This window comes from Mustela nivalis (genome assembly GCF_964662115.1).
Source record: "Mustela nivalis genome assembly, chromosome: 9".
NCBI classification, from domain to species: domain Eukaryota; kingdom Metazoa; phylum Chordata; class Mammalia; order Carnivora; family Mustelidae; genus Mustela; species Mustela nivalis.
The window spans coordinates 78,422,621-78,442,645 of record NC_139028.1 but is presented as its reverse complement, the minus strand read 5'-3'; the positions used below and the strand labels follow the sequence as shown (position 1 = coordinate 78,442,645).

Genomic DNA, 20,025 nt, shown 5'->3' with positions numbered 1-20,025 from the left:
CATGCATGTGCCTGCAGGACAGAGAGGCCTGCCTGCAGTGGTAGAGAAATTGCGCTCACTTCCTCCAGGGTATAAGCAGAGAGCAAGCCCTTGGGGGCAGACCCACCTGCCAGGGGGATGGCCGAGCCCTGGAAGCCCCTGGCCTTAGCTGGAAAGGGTGTGGAGCTGCCCCATCACTGCCCAGGGTCCTGGGCCTCCCATGGGGGACAGAGGGAGGCTGCTGGCCCCTCAGCCTGGTGCCCAGGGGGAGGTCTTTGAGCTCACAGGGCAGGCATGTGTCCCCATCAGCAAGAAACCTGAGCCAGTGGGCTCTGCAAGCTGCAGTCAGGAACCCTTCTTACCTCGTGTCCACAAAGGCTACCCTATTTTTAGACCATGTAATTGGCCTATGGGTGTAGGCAGGACCCAGGAAGCTGGCTGGGCCCCAGGCCCCATTGCCCCCAGCTCCCCAGGCCACCAACATGGAGGTCAGGCCACCTCCCATCTTAGGGGCAGCACCCAAGTGTGGCGTCCCCTTGTCAGGAGAGTGGGAATTCTGCCTCTTGGGGGCAGTTGGGAGGGTACGGTGGGAGAGGGCAGGAAGGGCAGTGTGAGGAGGGGCTGAGGTGATGGCGGGGTGGACACACCTACCCAGAAGGCGGAAGAACGTGCCGCGGCGGAACACCTCTGTGTGCTCGTACAGCCGCAGGACCAGCGTGGGGCCCGACGCATAAAGGAAGGAGCCAGGCTCTGCCAGTGACTCCAGGGCCACGAGGCCGGCCTGCCACGTCCCCCGGTGCAGTGAGAAGGAGGCACGGCGGTGGAAGGCAGCGCTGCCCTGCCACTTGGCCAGCTCCAGAGACCCGTTGGCTGTGACATGGAGGAAGAAGTTGGGTCTGTCTGCTGCCTCTAGGGACACCACATCCGGGTCTGTAAAGAGCCAGGTGCGTGAGGTGAGCGCAGGGAGGGGCCCAGAGGAGGGGCCGAGCCTGGCGTGCATCTGCACTCAGTGACTCAAGACAGCCACCTGCCTGTGGAGTAGCTGGGCCCTGCTCCTCCACGCCTGCCTGCCCACTTCTGCCTGCCGGCCGGCCCTCTGCACACACCACCCCTGCCTGAGGGAAGTGGAAGGTTAGAGAAGCTGCCAGCTGCCAAACCTTGGGAGGTGTCTTCCTCCCACCTCCTTTCTCTCCTTCCTCCTTCTCTCCCTCCCTCCCTCCCCTTTTTCTCTCTCCCTCCTTTCCTTACTCTGTAAACATTTGGAGGATGCTCTGATAATGCTGGGGAGACAGCAGTGAGCAGACCAACAGACACGGCCACCCTAGAAGAGTCACGTTCAACTGGCCACTCTGGACAGGCTGGCGGGTGCTGATCTGACAGGTGTCAGTGACCCCAGCTTGGTCCTGCTCCACACAGAATCCCACAGGGTCCGAGCTGGCAGACTGAGGGAATGTGGAGTCCAACCCACAGATGGGAAAACTGACCCTGAGAGGAGAAGGGCTTGCCCTCAGCCCCACGACTGGTCTCTGCTGTCCTCTCTCCTGTGTCCACAAAGGCCCAGTTCTAGAAAGTAGAGCTTGTTGCTGCGTGGATAACCCCCTAATCCACATAAGGAGGGGTCCAGGAGTCCCAGCCTGCCACAACTGGCTATGATGTAAGTGAATGACTGGACGTGCCTGGGCCGTGGTGAGGGGCAAAAACACATGGCACAGGGCTCGATGTGTCTTCCCTCCCTGCCCATGTAGCCCTGTCACACACCCCTGAACAGCTATGAGGAGACAGGAAGCAACCGGAGGAAGGATTCATTATTGGTGGAAAAACACTAAGTAGTATCGGTCAGGGACTTACTATGTGCCAGGCATGATGCTAAGCAAGGCCTCTGCCTGCTGGGTTATTAATTTCCAAGAGAACCTAATAGGTGGCAAATTCATTCCTTCTGCAGCTCATGTTTTCTGAGGCCCTACTATGTGCCAGGTGCTGTTGTAGGCACAATCCGAAACAAAAGGACCAAAATCCCTGCCCTGATGGAGCTTACATTTAAGTGGAAGGAAGATACACATTATAAACAAGTAAAATCCGTAACAGGTCAGCAGGGGATGCTCCTGTTATTCCCATTTTACAGATGAGGGAAGTGAGACTCAAAGTCAAAGTGCCGGTGGAAGAGGGAGGCAGGATTAGGAGACCAGGCAGGCTAAGGCCAGATCCCACAATCTTCACCTCCACACAGTCGGCCACAGGGATGGGACCCAGGAGCAGGCACGACCATATCATGCTCATATTGTGTCTGTCTCCTGGATGGGACTGTGGATTTCTGGTGGGCAGGGAAGTGTCTCTTCCATCCCTGATGCCCCAGTGCCCAGGTCTGTGCCTGGCCTGGGAATAGGGCTCAATGAACAGGAGGGAGGGGTAAAGGCAGGGAAGGAGGGATGAGGGGGAGGGGCGAGGTCATCATAACCAGGTAAGCTGCAGACCCTCATCTGAGAACTGAAATTCTGAGACAGGAATGAACCCTGTGAGAAGTGTCTCAGGTCACAGTTCCAGTGGATGCTGGGATGGGCCACATCCCTGTGGTTGGGGAGACACTAACTAGATGGGGCCAGCAGGTGCAGGGGTAGAAATGCTGATCACAGTGGTCACACACACTGGGACACACACAAATGCACAGGAAAGACTTCCCAGCACTGGCTGAACTGAGGCCTTGGCGGGCCCAGGGCCCAGCAAAAATACCATCCAGGGTTCCCTCTGCGCCAGGCAAGGTTCCTGCCACCCGTTCAGCACTACTGAACTCTGAAGGGAGGACAGTGCCCACTAACGCGAAGCCAGTCAGGTCTGCGGACCGTCTGTGACCCAAGAGGCCACGGCTGGTTCTAGATGTGTCCTAGAATTCAGGATTATGACCTGAGCCCATTAAGAGCTGCTCCTCCGTTCACAGAAACAAGGCCCCCAGGAGTCAGTCCATCAGCCAGTGCCCCTCTGGACTTACAGTCTATCCAGTCTCCAAAATGGAAGGGAGGGGAGGAGGCCAAAGAGAAGGAGAAGCAGGAAGAGATGGAAGACGGTGGGGACAGGGGAGAAGAGGGGGAGGAGGACAGGGGAAAGAGGATTAAGAGTAGGAAGGAGGGTTAGGAGAGGAAGGAGCAGCTATTGCCCCCAAGCCTGACCAGAACACAGCAATGGCATAAAGCAAGGTCTAGAGGTACATCTGGACCTTGGCCTCCCTGCTTTTTCCAGGGAGAAAATGGAAGGTGGCCATTTGAACAGACTAACAGGCTGACCCAGAGGCCTGTCTCGGCTGGGAAAGGGGTACCTGTTGGAGCCCCACATTTCTCCAGACACTGCAGACTGCTTAGGGTCTCAGCACCCTCCCCTCCCTCCACCAAGGGCTGCAGTGGGGCTGGAGGTAGGCCTTACCATGTGCCTTGGCCTTGTATAGTGCAGCCGTCAGCAGGAAGTTCACAATGTCTCCTGGAGCCACATCCTCCGCGCTCACGAGGACCACGGCACCACCCACTGCCTTGCTGGTCACTAAGACACCGCCAGCGGCCAAGCTGGCCAGTTGGTACGGACCCTTACCTAGTGCTGGAGAGAAGGGGTCCAGTCGTGAGGCCTGCCTCCCTGGGCCTCTGCGCACCTCCCATCCTGCCAGAGGTGGGGAAAAGAGAGGGTACGAGAGAGCTACTTCCAGTCACTTCCCTTACCCTGGGCCCCAGGAGCTCAGGTTCCCAAGAAGGAAAGGGCATGAGCTCTAGGCAGTCAGTCCCTAATGGGAAGTGACCCTCTGCACACCGCCTGAATAATTTCACTGGGAAAACCTGGGAACAGGGCCACCCACGGGAGACCTCTGCCCCACCCCCATGCCTACAGATGTCCCACCACTGGCCTATCATGCAGCCACCGCTCTAGTCAGGGTTACCTCTGGGACTCAACATCAGAGATGGTCTCTGATCACTCAACGCCTGAGGGATGAATGTCAGTGGGTCTCAGTCTCAACATCAGTGTTTACCTACTTATCTCAAATGTGTCTTTTTGTGGCTCTTGGGTTCCTACCATTGCTGGTATAGGTTAGAGAGGGCCAGGGGTTTTCAAGACAGTTGCCTTAAAACCAACCTCCCTGCCTTTGGTGTCGGAGGCACCCCACCCCAGACTCCAGGGCTTCCTCCCCACAGGTGCCCGAATCCCTTTCTAGACACACTCCCTGCTAAGATTAATGGCTCCCCATTACCCTCAGGATGGACTCCAAGGGCCCAGCTTGAATTCAGGGACCCTTCACACCCCACACCCCACCAACTCCCCACACCCTTGGCCCGCCACCTTGAACTTCTCTAGCGCTTCCTTGGAAGAGCCATGCTGTGCTCTACCTCATGCCTGTCCTCATGCTGCCCGCCCACTCAGAGGCGTCCTCCGTGGTTTGTGCCTGGCAAACGCCTACTCAACCTTTGGGGCCCAGCTCAAATGTCACCTCCTTGGAGAAGCTCTCCCTGCACCCTCTCCCGCCACACACAAACGTCATCCCTCCTCCTCAGCACTCCACCAGCCCCTGGAGCACAGCCTGCCCTGATCACGGCTCTTACGAGGGGGACCTTGGGGGTGGATGCGCGTGTGTCTCCCGGACCACATGGGAAACGGGCAGCGCTGTGCTAGGAAACGCACAACAGTAAACTCTCAAACAAACAAACAAACAAACAAAACCCCACTTTGCAGTGACTGCTGATTTCCACGGCTCATGGCAGGGGTCAGTTTCAAACCCCCGACCGAATGTCTGAGAGCAGGCACACCCCATGGCTTTCTAGGGCCCATGTCAGCCAACTCCAGCTCCAGCTCCAGCTCCAGAACGCCACTGGGACTTTGACCACTGATTCCACAGCACCCAGCAAAGGGCCTGGACCGGAGAACATGTTGGTAGAAGAGCAAAGCAAGGAATGGATGGGTAGGAGGATGAGTAGGAGGACGATGCTAGAAACAGCTTGTCCTTTGCCAGTTACTGCCACCCAAAATGCCACAGAAGGGAGAAAACTCTTCTCGGAGCTGTCTCGCTGAAATGTCTTGCCTGATGTCAGACAGACCTTGCCTGTCCCAGGGACTGCAATTCTGTTACAGATTCATTCTTATTCATTACTCATTCTTGTAAGGAAAGCTTCCTCATAGCCAGGAGGGAGCCCTTGGCCCTCAGGAGTCCCTGGGGGGCTAACATTTTAGAGGGCCTGTAGTCCCTGAATTATCATTCAGGGACCAGCTCTTATCTCGCAGACCCCCTCACTGATCTTCTGGCCTCTAGTCTGTCCCTCTCCATTTCATCGGCTATGCTCTGCTGGTGGGACATGTCTAAACCCCAAATCTGATAATGCATGTAACTGAGGACACAGCTTGGGACTAGGCTCGTATAGGCCTGTTCCTGGCATGGTACCCGGAAGGGGAGGGAGCGGGGCTCAGAAGTCAAAGGTGAATGGTACCAAGGACCTGCCAAGCATCTAACTCTGCCAGGATCTGACTTTCCACCCTATTGCCTATCACCTTGGTGACTAAACTGAATAATGAGTTCTCACACTGGACATTAGCCTCCTTTGGGTCTTTCATTGCAACCGGTGTTTTCACCCTAGCTACTGCAGAAGTTGGAGCATTTCCTGGTACCCTGTGACCTTGGCTAAATTGGAAGATGAATCTGACAGGCTGAACCAAGCTGTAGGTTTTGCCCCAGCCATCCTCAGAAAGAGCAGTTTGCAGTTGACTTCGCCTCTCGAACCTTCAGGAGACCCAAGACAATATTCCCATGAGCCTGATGAGCAAGTCTTTGATGGCCCTAGCGTGGCATACTGGTGGGAATGGGGTTTTTAACTCCCTGATGAAACTGCCCTGGGTGAGAAAAACTCCCAGGAAGATGGCCTGGCCTGGCCTGGCCTCAAGAGAGGGACGGCAGAAGCTTCTAGAGACAGAGTTCTGGGGCAGCCCAGCCTCTACACTGTCTGGTTCTCTCCACTTGGTGCGATCCATCTTTGCACCTTGTCACAGCTCTTCCAAGGTCAGCGGATGCTGTCAGGGCAGCAGGGTGGGGCTGGTAGTACTCAGCGCCCCCAGGCTCCACTTGGGGCAGATGGGCTTGCTTACCTTTGTTAAAGAAGTCACAGTCATAGGCTGAAAGAGAGAACAAGACTTCTTGAGAAGCCTGGAACAGATGGGCAGAGTCACGGCCCCTAACATCCCAGCTGTCCTAGATCTGGCCTGCCTCCCAAACTCCAAGATCTAGGCATGGTCATTGGACTCAGATATCTTAAGGTATAAGAAATACCACAACTCCTTGTGTGCCTGGTGCAGAGCTCAAAGGCTGGCCTAGAGGAGGCACTCAGCAAGTATCGAATGAGCGAATGGGTGAATGAGTGAATGAGTGTTGGACAGAATGTGGCATCTTGTGAGACCCCCAAAGGGCAAGGTCAAAATCAAGGAGTGGGAACTCCAATCACAAGTGTTTTGGCAGGACCTGGAGGAATGCGAGCACAAGACAGAAGTTGGTATTTCAAGAACCTTCCGTGGAAGGGAATCAGGGGCTTCCAGGAGCCAAGGCTCTTTCAGGCCCCCCAGTGTAGTGTCCGTCAGGCTACAACAAGCTCCTCCAAATGTGTGCTCAGCGCACCCTCTAGTGGCCCAGATGAGCACCACAGCCTGTTGTCCAGACGTCTCAGCCTTGGATTCTGTAGTCTACTGCAGCAAACTGGGGGACCTTGCAGGGGCACCAAAAGCCAGAAGCAAGGCCATGAGGAGCCAGTTGGATAGACCTGGGGTGAAGGCAGAAGGACCCTCCCTCACTCATAGGCATGGTCTAAAGAGAGCCACCAAATCCACCCCTTACCCCCAATCAATACTATTGCTTTGCATTTGGCACTGACCTCTAGAAAAAGCACTAGCCATGAGATTGACCCACAGTGTGGCTATGAGAAAGGTCTCCCTTTCCTTCATTTGTTGACTCAGAAGTCTGAACTAGAAATTTGGATGTTGGAGTCTCTGGTCAGTGGGAGGTAGCCCAGAAGAGTCAGACCTGAGTTAAAATTCCATCTCTCTCACTCTTCAGCTGTGCATACTGGGACAAGCTACTCAACCTCTCTGAAATTTAGCACCCTGCTCTATAATATGGGACCACCACGGGTAGCTGCCCCACAGATTTGTGAGTTCTGGACTAGAGCAAAACGGTTGCTCACCTTGGGTCCAAAAGGGAAGGGGGCATCTGACACCTCCGTAATTAAGACACATAATTTTTTAATGCACAGTTTTAAAATTTTTTAAATTAATGCAAAATATCCACGATGAACCAAATATCAAAAATTTAAAACAAAGACAGGATCAATGATAGCGCCTGGCCAAGCCACATGAGATACTGAGACAGAAGGGAAAATCAATACCATCGACCCTGTCATTACTTAAAACTTTGCTATTTTGTTCATCAAAGCCACAGATATTTTTACATTGAGTTTGATTTTTAAAAAATATTTCCTTAAAATGTGATTTATCTCCATTACTGAGTTTTTGGTGCCTCCTTAAATCTGGTGTCCCGGGTGAGGTGTCCCTAGCCCCGAATATCAATGAGCTAATGCACAGAAGGCCCAGGGCCAGGCACACAGAGGATCCTGGGTAAATCTGGGCTCCCTTCTCCTTCATGAAGGGTTTTTACTGAGAAATAGAGGGAGGGCCACCGAACACAGCCACAGAGCCTTTGCAGTGGAAGGGTCTCAGAGGAAACCAGTCAGAGAAAAGGGAGGCCAGAGGCAGATTCTTCTCCATCTTTTTCCCAGCGTCATCCTTCCTGGAGCTCTCAGGGCTCAGGACAAGCCAGCACCCGTGTCCCCGTGAGAAATGACAGCAACCTCAGCGATAACACAGAGAGCGGTGCCCCGTGCCTCACATGTGTCAGCTCCCTAAATGCTCGCAATGCCCTGCAAGGGAGGGCTCTTAGCCCTCAAGCAGGAGTCCGAGTGTGGAGATCGGGCCCCAGGTCACCCTGCTGGGTGGTGCTTGGGCCTGAATGCAGAGAGTCTGGTCCCAGAGCCTGTGGGATAACCACTGCTCCCCAAAGTGAGGCGTGCTGGTGCCAGGAAGACCACTGGTGTGCAGGAACAAATAATAAAAAAATAATTGGTGCGTGAATAATGTAATGTTCTATATATTTTATTTCATTTTTTAAACATATTTACTCTGGTATCTGTTTGATGATGCACATGTATACTACCAACTGTGTGTGTGTGTGTATCTGTGTATGTGTATGAACGCATACTTGAAATATCTTTACTGGATGGAGCGTACAGCCCATCTTAGCTGACAAAGGCTTTTTAAGTCCCATTTGATCCTCACAACAAACCTGGTGGGGCAGGTTTTCTCATCCTAATTTTCAGATGAGAAAGTTGACCCCCAGAGAGGTTGCGTGACTTGCTGGAGGCCACACTGCTTGCAAATGGCTGGTGTGGGTCTGAAACTCAGGGCTCCTGACTCCCCTGATAAAGTGGTTAAGAGCACATATTTGCAGCCAGACCACCTGAAGACAAGCCCTGGCTCCACCACTAACCCGTGTGACCTTGAGTGTGACACTGCATCTCTCTCGCTGTCTAACCTGTTTCTCAGCTGTGAAACAGGAATGAACTCCTACTTGATAGGGATTTTATGAATTTGGTGAAAGAGACGAGCACACTAGTTGGTGCCTAGCTGGTACCAAGTACTCCAGAACCCCAGCCAGAGTGATGGCGGCCTCTGGGCCTGCCCACAGAGGGCCCCCACCCCCACACAGGGTGATCGCTCTGGATACTCACGGCAGAGGCGTGGGGTCCGCCAGTCCACAGCTACCCCGTGCTGGCAGCACTGGTGGGCATAGGCGGACACGCTGGCACAGAGACACTCACAGTCACCACCCTGGCTGCACCCACAGGTGTCTGTCAGGCAGTTTGAATAAAACCAAGTGACGTCGACCTGGAGGAGGTCAGAAGTCAGAGGTCAGAGAACAGCTCCCAAAGATTAGCCCTTTGGCTTCTCAGCTAATACCTCCAGCAGCAGGGCTCTGTGTCCACACGAAGGGACTGCAGGCTGGGGAGAGCTACCCAGTGGGCTGAGGGCACACAGGGAGTCAGCTCAGAGGGAAAAACTCCACGGCCCAGGCAGACCCCACTTTTGAGAATTAAGCCCCCGCCTTCCACAGCCCTATGCTCTTGGATCCAGAAGCTAACAGTGAGGCTGAGAAACAGACATGGGCTATGGACACTCAGCCAGGGCCAGAGAGAGGCAAAGCCAGGCCAACGGCAGCCTTCGAGGCCCTGGGGGGGGGGGGTGCCATGCTCCGTCTCCACGGAGGGCAGAAGAGGCACAGGCTGACACGCCAGGGCACACGAGGGTTTGTGTCCACTGTGAGAGAAACTTCCTCACTGGAAGGAAGAGCCACATTGAGATAGGTTTGAAAAAGGCATGGAAGCTGTTTTTCTGGCTGTCTGTCCTGGGTCACCTGGGGAAATAGGACAAGCTCATTGGAGCAAGCTGGAGGCAAGGGACTGGCAGAGGTGGGTCTCCTTTCTAGACCTGCGGTGCCTCTCCTGAGGCATGGGGGTGGGAGGTTCTGAGAGCAGAAGGAACCACAGGAAGGTGGGGAGGGGCTCCGGAGAACTGGGGCTGGGTCCACTCACCACGGGGTGACAGATCTCAAACACCTCGCTGAGCAGGATGCTGCACTCCTTTCTGGCAAATGGTTCTCGGAGAGGATTCAGGACACACGTGTCCCAGGGATCAAGGGTGTCTGGGCACTGCGAGGCAAAGGCAGGGCTGTTGATCTCCCTACCCCCACAATGCCTGGTGCCTCGTGTGGTGGACAGACGCTCCTTGATCCCCTGACTCCTGAGGCTTAAGTCCTTGTATAATCCCCTCCCCTTGAGTGTGGGAAGGACCCATGACTTGCTTCAAACAGACAAAAGAAGGCAGAGGTGGTGGGATGGACGCAGTTATGTGTACGTGACTGCATTTTCATGTTACATAAGATGGTAGATCCCATCTCCCTGGATTCCTCCCACCTTAATGGCTTGGAGGAAGCAAGCAGCCATGGAGGGGACTCTCACATGGTGGGAATGGTGGGTGCTCCCTAGGAGCTGAGGATCCCCTCTGGCCATCAGCTAACAAAAACGCTGAAGCTCTCCTCTCTGCTTCTCTAAAATAGCGGTAAGTAGAGCCTGCTCTCCTGAGGCTGCAAGAAGAGCGTTGTCCCACCTCAGGATTACACTGGGCTCCAAGCCATGACTGTTCCCTGATCCCGGTCTATATAAGCTCATCTTCATCTACTCCCCAATAGAGAATTAGGCACCTAGGATGACTCTGTCAAAGGCACATATGTAAACTCGTATCACCACTCTCTGCTGCTGCACCCACGGCAGACATAACTAATCAATCGCAGATCTTGTTCTAGTTGAGCCTGTTGTGAGTCTTAAGTATTTCTCAACACAGCTTCCCAGGCCACCTCTTCTGACTGATCAGAGTTGTCACAAGAGATTAAATCTGGTTTCCATCCCTCTCCTGGCACAGTTCCTTCAGAGGACCACGGAGAAGATGGAACCTAGTCAAGTTCACCCAACAAGTCACTGGATGGCCCAAGACAAGAACCTAGGTCTCTCAGTCTCGGTTCAGTGCTGCTTTCCTCCATAGCTCACAACTCGGGGACCTCAGCCATCTCCCAAACCGCAGGGACATCCTCCACATTTCCGCCTCTGCTAAAGTTGTCCTCCCTCTCAGAGGCCTATTCCCACCTGCTTCAGGAAGCCTGCTCTGACTGCCTCAGTCCACATGGGTCTCTCGTGGACTCTCCTCTGGACCGACCTAGTGCCAGGCACTGGGGGCACAGAGATGGCTGAGATGGTCTTGTTCAAACCAACCTCATCTTCCCTAGTAAGTAAGTGGTCGTCTCTCCTGGGACAAAGACTTTTTCTCCTCCTCAGCCCCCCACCCTCCCAGGAGGGCTTCATCCAAGCCACAGGTGCAGTCTGATGTGTGAGACAGGTGGTACATGCCCTTGGGCCACAGAACAGAGTCGAAGGCCTCTGGGTCAGAGGCCGGGAGAGCCGTTGCCCAAGCAGCCCCACTCATGCCAGTGTCCCTGACCTGGGGCCAGGTCCCCTCGGTCCAGCCGGGGCCCATCTGAGCAAGGGAGGAAGCCGGCCCGGGGAAGCTTTACCTCGACTGCAGCCCAACTGCTGCCAAACTCCTGGGGGTTAGTTAACTCTAAATTCTCTGGAGTCCTCATCTCATTGATGGTTTTTAAGTCGAAGTTCCCACACAGTCCCGCCAACTGGCCCTGAAAGAAGAGAGGACACTGCAGTCACCTGCAGGAACATGAGGGATGAGCGATTGTCATGAGCCCGGGAGTCCGTCACAAGCCCGAAGCAACTTCTGGGGCCACGATGTAAAGAGGGAGAGGAGAAGAGTCAGAGGAGAAGGGCGCGGAGTGGGGTGGGGGCAGACAGGGAGGGAGGCATGATATTCCTGGCTCCTCAGTGAGGGGACAGCTCGTGTAAGGATGCCCGGTGGCCTGGGTCAGTTCCAGGTAGGAGCAGAGGGCCCTGGGAAGGTCACTGCTCATGCAAGTACCTGCCACTGTGGCCCCGCCTGGATGTGCACTGTGGTTCTCTGGTCCCATAAGAGGGTGATGTGCTCCCTTGGGAAATGCACCAGTGTAAAAAACCCCGCTTGCCATGTGTGGACCTCCTGCTTCTCATCCAGGAAGCTCTCAGGACTCTAGAGGGACAGAGATGGTCATTCCTGAGGCTGAGTGTCCCCCAACACCTCGGTCAGGTTCCCAGCTCCAGAAACACGCCTCCCTCACACCCTGACATTGACCGCTCTGTTTTTGACTCTGACCAAGGAGTTCAGTTGCTGACTTACCAGCCCCAAGGAACTGGGTCCCTGGCCCTCTTCTGCCCCAGCCCCTACTAACATACAGACTGTCTGTGCAACCTGAACCCGCACAGGGCCTTACAGGACTTCCCGAGTCGTCATCAAAGATAAGGAGAGAGTTCCCGACATTGATGGAAATAAACTTCCTGCAGATGAAGCCAGAGCTGTAGCAGTCTATGTTCTCAATAATCACGGAGAAACTGAGGTCTGACGTGCTCTGGGGAGAAGATAAGGGAGTTCAGTAAAGCCAGGGAGAGACAAGAGCCTGCAGACAGGCCCAGAGGTAGTGGGACATGGACTCTGATGTGGTTTCCAATCCACTCACAGCTCTTACTAACTGTGTGACTTTGGGCAATGGACTCCAGTTCTCCGAAGCTCAATTTCACTGTTGGGTGCCTAGTGCTGTGCTTAGCATGTACTCATCTCCAAAAAGTATCTGACGGAGGGAGGGAGGGAGGAAGGGGAGGGATGGATGGATGGACTGACAGACAGATGGATGGATGGCTATATAATGGGGATGGCTGGTGCTGACAGGGGTATAGGACAGTAGTCTTATATACAAGAGGACAATTTGTAAGCCTTTTTGCAGGGCAAATTGCAAGCACCAAATAGCATCTTATGTGTATGCAGCTTTTTATGGCAATTCCACTTCTAAGATTCTAGAGATACATGCACAAAAGTATTTATTTAAATTATCAGCAACAATCTAAATGTCTGTCAATGGGGGCGATGATAAGACAAACTAGAGCGTGCTCTCTCTGTAGAATTTTACAGAAGGAAGAAAGAAGGATGTACTGGTAGTACAATGACTAAGGTATCTAGTATAAAGTGAATAAAGCAAATTGCAGAATCCTATCCATATTAACAAAGTACGTGTGTGCTTTGGGTGTCTGTCTGTCTCATGGAATAAAATCTTACAGGATTCGCACCTAACTGTTATGAGCAGGGAATGGGAACAGAAGAGCTGTGAAGGGAAACATTTATTTTTAATATATGCTTCTATATTATTTTAAATATCGGTGCAGAGCATGCATTATCTTTGAAATTTAAAAATTAAAATAAGTTCAATTATCTATCTTTCGGGGTGACAGAAATTATGTGAAAGACCGCCATACTGTGCCTTCCACATAGCTAGGACTCATTCCCAAAAGGTCTGTTATTATTATTACTCTGACTATTACATAATGAGACAGGCCCTTAGCAAAATCAGGGTCCTCTGGGTGTGTCTCTCCCACCTGCCTTGTTGGTACCCCTTTTCTAGAGGATCCCGCCTCTACTGTGCACCCCCCCAAAATCACCATCCCTTTTCCTTCACCAGGAGCTGACGGATTTTGCATACCAAACCTCCCAAGATTTCTTGGTTCAAACCTGACACCCCACCGCCCAGTGGGGTGACCTCAGGCAAGACACCCAACTCCCCTAAGCCTAAATTGCTGCCTCTATAACATGAGATAAGAAACTCTACTTCGTAGGGTTGCTCTGAGAATTAAGTAAAGGAATCCACGAGATTGGCTCAGGAGACCACCAGGCATACAATAAAAGCTCTAAAAACATGAGATCCTCTTACAGACAGGAAAAGGCTTGGGATCCAGCGGGGCAAGGCTATAACAGTGAGTGGCCAAGCAGTGGGGGATTATAGACTGGTGAGCTCTGTCTAGCCCTGAGCCTGCCCCTCAACACTTCCTTTAGTCTCTAGGTAGCCCTACCCCCAGACTTAGATTCCTCCATCCGCCCCATTAGGCATCAGACTGGAGTCTAGAACGTCACCCTGCCAGACAGGTCCTCGGCTTCAGCTGCCCCGGGTCCCCACACAGCCGACTGGGCAGACACATCCAGAAGCTCACCTTGACCAGGTGCACTTTGCATGCCCCCACGAAGTCGAACGGGAGCCCATCGAACGTGCGGTAGTGCCGGTCTCCATAGGCAGTGCAGGTAGACGCGCAGGGGTGGAGCGTACACAGGAACGAGCCCCGCTGGCACACACTGAAACACAAGGGCCCAGACCAGCTCACAGGGCCCACGCCACACACGCTTGGAATATCCATGCCAGAGCCCTTGTCTATATGCCCACTCTGTGCCCCCGGCCTGGGGGGGTGGGGGCGGTCACAAACACCATCGACCTCCAACAGAAGCAGGAGGTCACAAAACCACATTTGTGTAAACATTTACAAAAACACCCCCCAGATTTGTGTATATACACACATCCCTGTACGGCACACAAACACACAACATGGGTATGAACATGGGGGAAGGGGGAGCACTGGATGGAGCTCACGATCATGCTTCTTATATCCATCCTCATCGCCAGCCAAAAGCAGAGCCTGAACAGGACCCTCACTTACCAGGTGTGGCAGGGGGACATGACCTGGTCCCCGGGGAAATACTCCTTCCCCCTCCAAGTGCATGGGCAATCCTCTGGTAGGAAACATGCGTCCCCGTGTCTGAGTAAGCTGTGGGGACACAGCAAGCAGGGGGTCAAGCCAGCATGCTTCCAATTTCTGCCACTTATGGGGGACCCTGACTCCACATGGCTACCATAAGGCGGCTCTCAGCATTTGCTCCAGAAGAAACTGACCATGTGCCCACCTACCATCCTGCTGCTGCCCAGAGCAGGTCAGAGGTACCTTGGTAACTGGAAAAACCAAAGACTGGGCCCATCTCGGAAGCCTCTGCCATCCATCAGGAAGCAAGGCTCAGCTCTACCAGTCACATCCCCCTCAGGCAGGCTGGATGCCAGTTACCCTTTAGGCACTAGCTGTACATTAACAAACAGATAATAAACATGGGCATTGGCCCTCCATGAGCAACCAGCAGACCTGTACTAAAAAGAAATGTTAGGGATGCCTGGGTGACTCAGTTAGTTAGGGGTCTGACTCTTGATTTCGGCTCAGGTTAGGATCTCAGGGTCCTAAGATTGAGCTCCTCACTGGGTTCTGCCTGCTTAAGATTCTCTCTCTCCCTCTCCCTCTCTCTCTGCCCTTCGCCCACCCTGCTCACATGCACGCCCTCTCTCTCTCAGAAAAAAGAAAGATGTTAAAGAAAGCTTTTCACGGGTGCCTGGGTGGCTCAGTGGGTTAAAGCCTCTGCCTTCAGCTTGGATCATGATCCTGGGGTCCTGGGATCGAGCCCCGCATTGGGCTCTCTGCTCAGCAGGGAACCTGCTTCCTCCTCTCTCTCTGCCTACTTGTGATCTCTGTCTGTCAAATAAATAAATAAATGAATAAAATCTTAAAAAAATAAAGAAAGAAAGAAAGAAAGCTTTTTAGGAAGATGGAAACTCATTCATATGAAGGAATGAAGAGCTCTAAAAATAGAAAATATGTTGGTAAATAATTCTGGAAATTGCTTCCTAATTTCTCTAAGAGATAATGGAACATTTAGAGCAAGTTAATATGAATGAATTATGAGGTTTACAAAATACATAGAAATAAAATGTATGAGAATAATAGCACAAAGGACACGAAGTAAGTATATGAAAGTATACTGGTACAAGTGTTCTACAGAAAGTGGTAAAATATTAATACACAGTAGACTGATAAATGAAAGATACATATTCTTATCTCTAGAAAAAACACGAAAAATGCCAAGATATGTAGTTAAAATGAAATAAAGGAAATAAAATGGAATGTTAAAAAATAACTCCCCCAAAGGGAGAAAAGACAAAAAAATAAAAAAATAAAAAAGCAAGCCAATACAACAGATATTTTTTCAAAAAAAAAAAAAAAGAGAGAGAGAGGGAGACAAACAGATAACAAATAACAAGATGGTATATTAAATCAAATCCAATTACATTAAATCAAAATGTATAAACTCTTCAATTGAAAAGGTAGAAACTGTAACATTGGCTGAAAAAGCAAGACCCGAATGCATTCTGTTTACAAAAGACACAACTGAAATATAAAGGCAAAGAAACATTAAAAGTAAAATTATAGGAAAAAATTCCATGTAAACACCAGTTATAAGAAAGATGAAGTGGCTTTATTTACATCAGACAAAGCAGACTTCAAGCCAAGTAGCATTAGCAGAAATAGGAGGGATAGTTCATGACAACAAATGAGTCCATTTATCAAGAGAACATAACAATTTTGAATGGGCATGCACCAAGTAACAAAGCTTAAAAACAGAAGCAAAAACTCATAGAAACAAAAAAGAGAAAGAAACAAATCCACAATTATAGTTAGAGATCTCAACACTCCACTCCATTAATGACAGAACAAAAAAATTTTCAAAGATGCTAGAGAAATTAACAACTCTGGCCAGCTCTTGACTTCACTGACAATTTAAAAACTCTGTAGTGAACAAGATGGAGTAACTCGGGTCAAGCAGTGGACTGTGTCGAACAGTGACTCAAGCAGCTAAGGGCATTGCAGCTGTGATCAGATTATCGCTGAGACCAGCACCAGCAAATGACACACTCAGAACTGATAACCAGCAGAAACACAGGATGTCCATCTACTAAGGCCCAAGGCTGATTATATATCTCTTTTTTTTTTAAAGATTTATTTATTTATTTGACAGAGAGAAATCACAAGTAGGCAGAGAGGCAGGCAGAGAGAGAGAGGAGGAAGCAGGCTCCCTGCTGAGCAGAGAGCCCGATGCGGGACTCGATCCCAGGACCCTGAGATCATGACCTGAGCTGAAAGCAGCGGCTTAACCACTGAGCCACCCAGGCGCCCTGATTATATCTCTCTTAAAGGGGAGGATTTTTGCTGCAAACTGTCAGATGATTAGAGCCCCACAACGGACTCTCCACTCTGCGGGGAGCCTGTTTCCTCCTCTCTCTCTGCCTGCCTCTCTGCCTACTTGTGATCTCTGTCTGTCAAATAAATAAATAAAATCTTTTAAAAAAAATTTGTAGAGTGAGCTAAAGCAGTGCTTATGGAAAAATTTATGGCTTTAAATGCTTATACTAGAAATAACAATTTAGCAAATGTAAGAGCAAATTAAATCCAAAGTAAGTAGTAGGAAGAAAATAAAGATTAGAGCAGAAATCAGTGAAATAGAAAACTATGGGGAAAAAAATCAATGGAACCAGAGTAGGGTAGGGTCTTTGAAAACAGCAATAAAATCGACAACCCCCTGCCTAGACTGGATAGTAAGAAAAAGAGAAAAGACTCAAATTACCAATATCAGGAGAAAAGAGAAAACATCATTGCAGGTCCTACAGATATTAAAAGGAAAATAAAGACATACTTTAATGATGTAGAGTCAATAAATTTGACAGCTTAGATGGAATGGACAGAAAAGACATCAAATACCTATGAATAAGTTCAATAACATATGTGCAAAGCCTTCCCATGAAAAGTACGGAACACTGCTGAGAGAAATTAAAGGAGACCCAATAAATGGAATAATGCCACATTTGTGCATTGGTGGATATGCTAGAGTGAAGATGTCAGCTCTCGTCAAACTGACTTCTAGATTCAACACAAAACCAATCAAAATCCAGGAGGCTTTTCTGTAGAAATTCTCTAAATTTACATGGAAATCCAAAGACCTAGGAGTGTCCAAAAATCCTGAAAAAGAACAAAGTTGGAGCACTATCACTTTCTAATTTCAAGACTTAATATAAAGCTTCAGAAATCAAGACTGTGTGATACTGGCCTAAAGACAGACAAAGAGATTAATGGTACAGAATAGAGAGTCTTAAAATAGACCCGCATTTAAAGAGTCAATTGATTTTTTTTTAACAGAGGGACTGAAGCAATTCAATAAGGAGAGAGGAGTCTTTTATTAAAATGGGGCTAAAACTGCAGGATAGCCATCAAAAAAGAAGTAAAATGAAATTTGACTCCATTCTACAATGTAGAATCATTTCAGGTAGATTATAGAACCAATGTAAAAGCCAAAATTGTAAAGCTACCAGAGGAAAACATCAGAGAATGTCTTTGTGGCCTTGGAATTGTAACTACTGAGGACATGGAGAACACTGATTCTAAAGGAGAAAAATAATAGATTAGATGTAATCAAAATTTAAAACTTCTGCTCATCAAAAGTTTTTAGGCTTATTAAGATATATTAAGTAAATAGACAAACCACAGGGAGGAAGAAAATATTTGCAATGTATATATTTGATGTGGAAAGAACTCTAACTCAATTTAAGATGATTTATTTATTTATTTGACAGACAGAGATCACAAGTAGGCAGAGAGACAGGCAGAGAGAGAGAGGAGGAAGCAGGCTCCCCACTGAGCAGAGAGCCTGATGCAGAGCTTGATCCCAGGACCCTGGGATCATGACCTGAGAGGAAAGCAGAGGCTTTAACCCACTGAGCCATCCAGGTGCCCCTCTAACTCAATTTAAAGAAAATAGCCAACCAAATAAGATATGAGCAAAAGACTTGAGAGGACACTTCACAAAGGAAGATATACAAATGGCCAAAAAACACATGAAAAGATACTCATTGTCATTAGGGAAAATCACCAGTTAAAATTACAAATTAAAATAATAAGGAGAGACAACAAGCAACTAGTACCTTTCATGGGTACCTATACATGAGCGTTCAAATTTGTCAAAGCTTAGCAAACTGTATGCTTAGCAGCTACACATTTCACTGTTTATAAATTATGCCTCACTTTAAAGAAATTTAAAAGGGAAAAAACGCAGTGAAGCATCACAAGTTGACTAGAAGCTGTACAATTAAGGGGAGCCACCATTTTGTTGGGGGAACTCCTAAAATGTCAGCTTCTATAGACTTTTTTTTTCTCTTGGCCCAGCCCAATTTCAAGAGAAGAACCCTTTTCATCTCCAACCTAGGAGGCAGAAGCTTCAATGCCACTACTGAGGGATCCAATCTGCTGAAGAGGGCTGGGGTCCCACTAGGTTTTCATTTAATCTCCCTGTTTTCACTCTGCATCTCATCCCTCCTGGTGCTCCTGAGATCAAAATCTCTGATGTGGTTGGTTTCTGCAGAAACTTTTACCATCTTTCTCCTGCTGAGTGGGGTTAGGGCAGTTGTGTGACCCCAGGGCCTGGGGGAGGAGGCCTGGGGGGTTGACAGCCTCTTACAGAGACTTGATGGGATATCCTCCTGTCTCCCTCCCACCACCCCACCTTCTGAGATGCCTGGAGCCTCCTGTCCCTGAAGCTGTCAACACAACATAGGTTGTTTCTCCTTGGCCTCCTCCTCTGCAAGCAGCAGCTGTCAATGGTGGCTCTGCAAGGTCAGTTTCCACACATCCACCCTTGCTCGTTCTTCAAAAACTATTGACCCATCTTGCGCCATTGTCATTCCCATGCCTGGCCTCTTTGTCCCTGGAGACTCACAGGTTTTTTGTTTTGTTTTGGTTTTACTCCATTACCAGCATTTTATTGTGGGAAGAAGCAGGAAAAAACCCAAGAGTTTTAACCACTGTTTTCCCTGAAGCCACTTAACCTTCCTAAGGCCCTGCTTTTTCAAGCATGAAACAGGGGTAATGACGACTTCTTCAAGGTCATTATGAGAATTTCATTACAGACTTGGGCACACTGCCCAGCACTTAGTAGATACACAATAAATATTGGTTTCTTGTCCCTCCTTTACCCATAATTGCATCAGCCACCAACAGTGGGCTAACTCACACCTTCCATCTTGAGCCCAGGCCTTGTCTCTTGCCACCTCCTGAGGGGTCTTCCCTGCTGCCCACCATTCAATGGTCCCTCCTGGCCCTATGCAGTCCTGCTTCGGTCCCTGAGCTCCTGCTGCATGCCCACCCTAGAGAGAAGCTTTGGCCTCTGTCCTCAAGGGGCTCGTAGTCAGTGGGGCAGCCTCTCCTGACCTGTTAAGGGATCCTCTCACTTCAGGGTCCCCTTAGGGGTCATCTGCAAATGCACGGCATCCAAAAGAGGAAGACAATGCTCATCTGCTCACAGGTAGTGCTTACTCTGTGCTGTTTTACAGATGAGGAAACTGAGACTCAAGGAAGTTATTAACTCACATAGTAAGTGGAGGAATCAAGATTCAAGCCTGACTCCAGAGTCTGGAGCAACATATTATAACCCCTGTACAATACTGCTTAGTGACGCCAGGGCCCTTGGCTCAGCGCCAGCCCCTCTGGGCAGGAGTCATGGGCCCTCATTGAACACATGCGGCCACGTTCGGGGAGGTCACAGGGACAACTGAGCCCAGCTCTCCCAGTTCCACCTGGCCTCTGTGGCCTTGCTGTCAGG

General features: G+C 50.3%; 1 protein-coding gene across 2 annotated transcripts in view; it reads right to left on the bottom strand.

Annotated features, from left to right (window-relative positions):
* OTOG (otogelin) overlaps positions 1–20,025 on the bottom strand; it is a 141,560-nt gene that overhangs the window by 26,497 nt on the left and 95,038 nt on the right. For both annotated transcript variants that reach the window (XM_082683238.1, XM_082683239.1), the window contains 10 exons: positions 14,220–14,327; positions 13,722–13,860; positions 11,960–12,094; positions 11,572–11,718; positions 11,159–11,278; positions 9,627–9,743; positions 8,766–8,922; positions 6,082–6,108; positions 3,391–3,558; positions 631–909 (listed from right to left, as the gene is read on the bottom strand). In XM_082683238.1, the coding sequence (XP_082539364.1) occupies positions 631–909; positions 3,391–3,558; positions 6,082–6,108; positions 8,766–8,922; positions 9,627–9,743; positions 11,159–11,278; positions 11,572–11,718; positions 11,960–12,094; positions 13,722–13,860; positions 14,220–14,327 (1,397 nt within the window). The remainder of the gene's footprint in view (positions 1–630; positions 910–3,390; positions 3,559–6,081; positions 6,109–8,765; positions 8,923–9,626; positions 9,744–11,158; positions 11,279–11,571; positions 11,719–11,959; positions 12,095–13,721; positions 13,861–14,219; positions 14,328–20,025) is intronic.